Source organism: Oppia nitens, unplaced genomic scaffold (genome assembly GCF_028296485.1).
Source record: "Oppia nitens isolate AA-2021 unplaced genomic scaffold, nextdenovo-longstitch-racon4-pilon3 scaffold29_pilon_pilon_pilon, whole genome shotgun sequence".
Taxonomy (NCBI): domain Eukaryota; kingdom Metazoa; phylum Arthropoda; class Arachnida; order Sarcoptiformes; family Oppiidae; genus Oppia; species Oppia nitens.
The window spans coordinates 33,408-40,000 of NW_026533209.1; the positions used below are offsets into that span (position 1 = coordinate 33,408).

The window sequence follows — 6,593 nt, forward strand, 5'->3', positions numbered from 1 at the left end:
TTACACTAAAATATTATAGCTATTTATATGTTAGTTAGAAAACTTCAATATAGWGAGAAAACTTCAGTGATAAACAAAAATTGTTTCATATATTCAAACACCACAAACAAAAACAAACAAATTTTTGTTATTTATTATTATTATTCGTAATATATATTTTTATTATCTTATAAAAGTTAATATAATTTAAATAAAAAAAATATTCAATCAATTATCAAATTAACAAAATTACTAACAATAATAAGTATCGGTATATATTATCGGTAAATATATATATATAAACTTATCAAATACAGGGGGAGGGGGTTTATATTAAAATAGGTTACGACACAATGGACAGGTACTATTGTTGGACGTACTGAACCATTTATACTGTTCCGAAAAAAAAATCAGAAAAATAAGTTTTGATTAATAAATAAATTATAATTATCATTAAAATAGTTGGGGTGGGGGTGGGAAACCCCCAAAATACTTACCAAACAAGCTGAATGAAAACGCTTTTTACAATACTTGCACTGAAGTCGCGGCAACTGACAGGTCTGGCCGTGCAATACATAGAAACATATCATACATTCGTCCACTCCTTCGAAACGTTTGTCGATATTCTTCTTCCAGAGTGTCAGTCCATCCAGTATTGAGCCGTTCTGTTGCCGCACAAGGAATGGTAGCAAACAAATCAATAATTAATWTTTATTTTAAACCAACAATCATAACAGMAGGTCTAACCTGATGTGTCAAAAATGTGGTCAACTGTAACAACCAGGTGCGCCACTGGGCACCGGTAACGCCAATACGTTTGCCGCTGTCGATACCCACTGGACCTAACGGATGATTTTGTGGCAATTGAATCAATAGTTCGATAGTAATCTCTTCGATAGTATAATTGGCTACCACTTCACGGGCCATTGGCCGGGCTTTGATTGTCATATTTTTGAACTGTGAAATATCAGCCTTTTGGACGGCATCCAACTCCTGRGCCGATAGTTGACCACTGAAATAGTTTGATGTATATTTGTTSACTACTTCCGATGTCTTTCGATCACAATTGTTCCACCATTGYCTCACTGATGCCGGCAATCGGCGCAACAATAGATAGTATAGATATGATGACAAACATTGAATGTGTGTCGAGTCCAGTCGTGGTTCGTCAATCAGTTTCTGTGTCCATATTCGGGGCGACATATTGGCCAAACAGTTAGCGTCCAGTGTACGGCCATCGATATCGGTCGGTGCCATTGATAAGGGCATCAAACGAAATAGATTTTCAAGTARTCGCGATAGGTATGCAAATTGACCTAAAAATGCGGTAAATTGTGGTCGACTTTCGTCGCATAGATTGTTGAATACTTCCAATATTTCTGTCCAAATCAATAGRTAGGCCAACGTATAGGTGAATGAATCGGTATCCGATTCGACAGTACAGATACAGTCGCCGATACGATAGTCGGATAGCATTGTATCGACAATASTATCGGTTTGTTGAAGCAATGATAACATGGTCTTTGGCGGTGATCTGAATTAAATTAGTATTTTTAAAAAAAAAAATCAAATAATAATCTCATATATAAATAGGTCATTACAGATAAGTCTCCTCTTCCTCCCGGTTCGATGGTATCGGTATGTAATCGCGTAACATGAATGGGATAATTCTGAAAAATCAATAAAATTATTTTTGAATTAAAAATATTAGTTAAATTTATTATATTTTTTACTTTAATATCAATCGATGAAAAGATAATGCAATCGAGTGGCTCTTATTGACAACAAGTGGACAAAACAGATTGAATCGGTTCTCCTTTTCCGGTGACAGACATAGATAATCGTATGTCTTCAGTAGTGTCTTCACGGGTAGAGCTTCTCTGTTGTTGTCATTGATTGGCAATATGTCGACAATAACCGTATCGTTGACTAATATAACTGTTTTGGCCAATTGRTTGACCAAAACTTCTTCATAGATGTTAAGCTCATTGTCTAATAATAATCAGAAAAAATAATAATTAGATTCCTTTCAAAAAAAAAAAATACTTTTGAATGGCTTAGAAAAAACTCTATACACTAACCAATAAAATCGATATAAAACGGTATTAAAATATGAAAAATATTTGGCGAATGAAATTCGTGCCACTCTTCCGATAGGTTTTGCGGATATTTATCGGTCGATGCGATCGGGATCTGGTCATCAAATATCGTACTAATTGTTTGAATCAAACGCAACAGTTTTGTTGCAAATAAATTTACAGCTAAACTWCCGTTAAGTTTCGTTTTTTGTTGAACTAAATTCTGTAATAAAAAATAACAAAATTTAAAAATATAATATATAATTATCGGTTAAATGAAAAAAATATATTTATTTATTATATTTATCWACAAAATAAATAATTAAATACCATTAGCCATGATGTAGTTGAACATAGGATCAAATCCCAATGAGTTTGTTTTAGGCTATCCGAGTAGCGGCTAATTATAACAGCAAACATATCGATGATTACACTATAAAATTGTAATTCACTATYGGGTTCAATRTCACTGAAAAAAAATATTTTTAAAAAAAATTAAACATTCATTASMGATAATGAAAAAAAAATTAAACWAWTAAACYAAATAATAAATMATTAYAAAATTTATATATACTTTTTATAGTAAAATCTATCCGAGTTTGACATTTTAAGACTACATAACATATCCATAAGCGTTACGACTGTTTCGGTKGYGGCGGCGACGGCTGAGGCAATGGCAACCTGTTTACCACTTTCCTCCACATCGGTCATGTCTACTGTTATCGTCAAGTTCTTCAAACAGGATTCAATGACAACCAATTTCGAGATACCGTCGTCCAAATTGACAAACTCTTGGCAATTGATGAAATTATTTAGCGATGTCTTCATCAGTTCAATCAAATCGTTTTGCGGTATTAGTGGYAAATAAATTTGATAGACAATAGCTTCGGTAAATTTATAACTATTTTATTTAATCAAAAAAAAATAAATAATAATAATAATAACTCATTTAGTATTTCATTGACTGGTATTAAAAAAAATAATACATACTTTCCTCCGATGTCAACATTATATTCAAAATGTTTACTATTGTTGTCAACATAGTTGTCAACATAATGGCTAAATGTCAGTGCCTTTAATGCATCATAACTATCAAGTAATCTATAATTTAGCGAAAATAAAAAACAATTACCGGTTTATAATTAAATTAAATTATCAATTAMAACACTAGACATACTTATTCAGCATTATTTGTCCCAATTTAACATTCAATTCGTAAGCAATGGTAATATTAAGAATATTCTGTAAACTTTCGCGAAAAATACGGTCAACTTTGGCAAAACAACTCGACTTTTTCGTATTAAACTTGGATTTTGTCGATACGTAAGCACCGGCTGTAAACAAATGTTTCATTTGGGCAACGATTASATCAATCAAATCAYTRTTCAATTGAAGCGGCGATTGATTTTGYTTAAGAAGATTYTCCAGAAACAACAATGTGGTTACCGACGARTAGACAAATGGACAGCCAATGGTGTCCAATGAGCTGCTGGTGTTGTTGCCATCGGTAATCATTTGACAATTTTCCGTATCGATTAGCTTATCGCTGGTCAGCCAATAGTAATGAACGACTGAGCGATCGTATCGCAAATCAGCTAATGATTGCCATTCACTGTCAGTCAATAATATCAGATCCAATATTTGTCTTGTATTTTGGTCACTACTCAGTGATTCCCTATCGTTTCATCGATATTTTCATTGTTTGTTTCGTAAATTATATTTAAGAGTTCACTGGCGCACCGGTAGACTAGTTCAGCACTGGAATMAAAAAATRAATCATTAAATAAATTATTAGATAAAAATACAAACAAACAAAAAATCAATAATTACTTCTCTAAAGTGGTAATCTTTGCCTGCAATCGGGATCTAATCTGAAGAGCCAATGTTGTAATCAGTCCGCCGTCGCTAAGATAGGCACCGTTGGATCGGACAATGTTGGCCACACCCGTCTTCCAGGCGCTCATAAGCTGATGGTTTGGATCATCGAATCGTAAGTTAATCGAAAAGATCGTAACAAGCAGTTCACGGGCAGCGGACAATTCGGTACATAATTCGTAACTGGATAACAGTTCCGACGCCAATCGACACGTAAAGTCTACTAARTGGTCACTGTTGGCGGCGATAGTGGCAGCTGTCAATTGGCGACTATTGTCTTGCAATAGGACAACGAAATTTGTCGATAACTTCTTCAATATATTTGCGATCAAACGAATTACCGGTTAGACAGTGTCGGATCAGCTGCCAGAGTATGTCTTGATCGCGCTGTAATTGGGCGGAACTGGTAGTATCAATGCTGGCGGCAATCAGCAGTAATGTCTGGTCAACCAATGACTTTCCGGCCGACTCACTCTTCAACCATTGRGACAACACTTTATCGTTGGTTTTGATAATCACAGAAAACAATGTTTCGGTGATATGTGGATCAGTTAGMGAACAGATTTGATCGAGTATTTGAAAYTTCAACCCATTATCGTCGATCAGCGACAAGAATATCAATGTTATATCAATTAATGTTCGCAATTGTCTGGACTTATCACTCGACGGTAAATTAAGACTTTGAATTTTGAACCATTCGTTGAGATATAGAGTCCAAAAGTTAGCATAACTTTCCACTTCGGTWGATTTGGTCAACAAATTAGCRAATGTGTCGGCGGTTTGAAATCTCATTAAATCCATYAGYAATTCTAGACATTCATATTTATGATAATCACTTTTGTAGACATGGATCAGCTGAATGATCACTTGAGTGAGCAAATCTACTGCTTCGTCAACACTAATCAAAYGTCTTAACTGAATATTTTTGACGCTCTTCTCGACTAAACTGATGTCGTCTTTATCGCTGTCGCGACGAAASCGTAACTTTCGATCACTTTTGTTGGCATTGATATCACAGAATAGATTGACCAGTAATCGGGAAATTCTTGGTAATGTCTTGTAATTGTAATCAACAATTTGTTTCACACATATCGCTGTCAAATCGTTGCCAATCAGCGAAACTAAATGTTGATAACTGTTGTTGTCTTGTTTAGTCAAATACATCCAGAGAGAGCCTAAATCCGAGAACAGGCATGTCTTGGCCAGTAGATCATCGGTAACAATGGCGTCGCCGAYAAGTACTAATAACTGGGATAACATTTTTTTTTGAAAACAAAAAAATAMATTAATTAMCGGTAGTCTAGAGTAATCATWTATAAAAAATRCTGTCAATTATTAACTACCTGTTCCTTGACTAGTGTTGTCTGAAATTGGTGTCTCTGTTGACWATCGCTAATGAAATTGTTGGACAATGTATAGCGCATACACTCCATATAGGCTTTAACTATAGCATTGCACTCGTGCTGACACTTATTTTGGACAGTCTTATTGATACTATTGATTAGAAAAYCAAATTTTGAGGTTTTATTAAATKAATTTACCGATAATTTTATTGATATATAAAACAAAAAAAMMAAACAAACCCTTCTCTCATGAATACATAAAATTCTTCGTGAAATGTAATAAACCGGTCGACAGATTCRTACGGTACGCGACTCAACAGCGGTAACAGATTGGGAAACAAAATGCCGGCATTTCCGCGGCCAGCCTCGCGAATTACGGCYCGAAATTGCGGGTAAAATGCTTTTTTAAAGTTAACATTTTCCCAACATTTCTRCAAAAAAAAACAAAACAATTGTGAAATAAWAACAATAAATAAATAATTAATATTTTTTTTAAWWAATTTTAATAGTTWTTTAATTTACGTCAATAGTTATCACAGACAATAAGGCACATTCCCAGACGGCCGGTGCCACCAATATGTCCCGTTCGTCTAGTCCGCCGAGTGTTAGGCCACATATTTTATTGGCAAACTCTTGGTATAGKTKMGGCATATATTGGGCTACCGATGCCATCAATCTAAACCATGAGCTCCTAATCTGATAACAAATGTTTGTTTRTTTTAAAGTAATTAGAKATAWAWAAAKTATTTTTTAAACAAACCAACGAATCGGGATATTTAGCAAATTTCCAGAACTTATTATTGCCGACAATATCTTTGATRTCCGATCGGAACTGTTCGTCGGCCAGAATATCGGTCGACAGTGTGGCCAACAGTGCCGTCAAACCTTGTAGACTATTGGACATTAATCGCTGGTATTTTGATTTATTTTCATCGGGAGTGGCACTGAAAAACACAAAAAAATACAATTATCATCACAATTATCACCAAATATTGATCAAATATAGAGTACTTACGATARTTCGCTGACACTGTCGAGTGTCTGATTTAATAACATGTCTTTAATATACTAATGAAATAAATAAATGTAAAAAAATTATTAAAWTTACGGTAAATTAAAAAAAAWCAWTTTTTTTGTATAAATACACTAATAATGGAGTCTTTGGTAAACGTTAAGACATCCGACTTTTTTGTCGATGGAAATGCCGTATCGAAAGCACTGATGGAAGCGGTAGCCGCCGGACTATAGTTGTCGTACTGTGTGGTCAACCAGATGGGCATCAATTGGCGYAAATACGGCGCTATATTGCGGCCAACTT

General features: G+C 34.4%; 1 protein-coding gene across 1 annotated transcript in view; it reads right to left on the reverse strand.

Annotated features, from left to right (window-relative positions):
* Positions 1-254: 254 nt before the first annotated feature.
* The window catches only part of LOC128954679 (E3 ubiquitin-protein ligase listerin-like), a 7,172-nt gene continuing 833 nt past the window's right edge, over positions 255-6,593 (reverse strand). The window contains exons 4-21 of the mRNA XM_054300277.1: positions 6,421-6,593; positions 6,291-6,343; positions 6,036-6,219; positions 5,798-5,971; positions 5,516-5,706; positions 5,276-5,426; positions 4,215-5,180; positions 3,888-4,024; positions 3,235-3,669; positions 3,048-3,158; positions 2,632-2,958; positions 2,388-2,526; positions 2,061-2,280; positions 1,713-1,971; positions 1,581-1,649; positions 727-1,513; positions 477-644; positions 255-372 (exon numbers count right to left, since the gene is read on the reverse strand). The exon at positions 6,421-6,593 is cut by the window's right edge and continues 58 nt beyond it. Of these exons, the coding sequence (XP_054156252.1) occupies positions 313-372; positions 477-644; positions 727-1,513; positions 1,581-1,649; positions 1,713-1,971; positions 2,061-2,280; positions 2,388-2,526; positions 2,632-2,958; positions 3,048-3,158; positions 3,235-3,669; positions 3,888-4,024; positions 4,215-5,180; positions 5,276-5,426; positions 5,516-5,706; positions 5,798-5,971; positions 6,036-6,219; positions 6,291-6,343; positions 6,421-6,593 (4,604 nt within the window). The 3' untranslated portion in view covers positions 255-312. The remainder of the gene's footprint in view (positions 373-476; positions 645-726; positions 1,514-1,580; positions 1,650-1,712; positions 1,972-2,060; positions 2,281-2,387; positions 2,527-2,631; positions 2,959-3,047; positions 3,159-3,234; positions 3,670-3,887; positions 4,025-4,214; positions 5,181-5,275; positions 5,427-5,515; positions 5,707-5,797; positions 5,972-6,035; positions 6,220-6,290; positions 6,344-6,420) is intronic.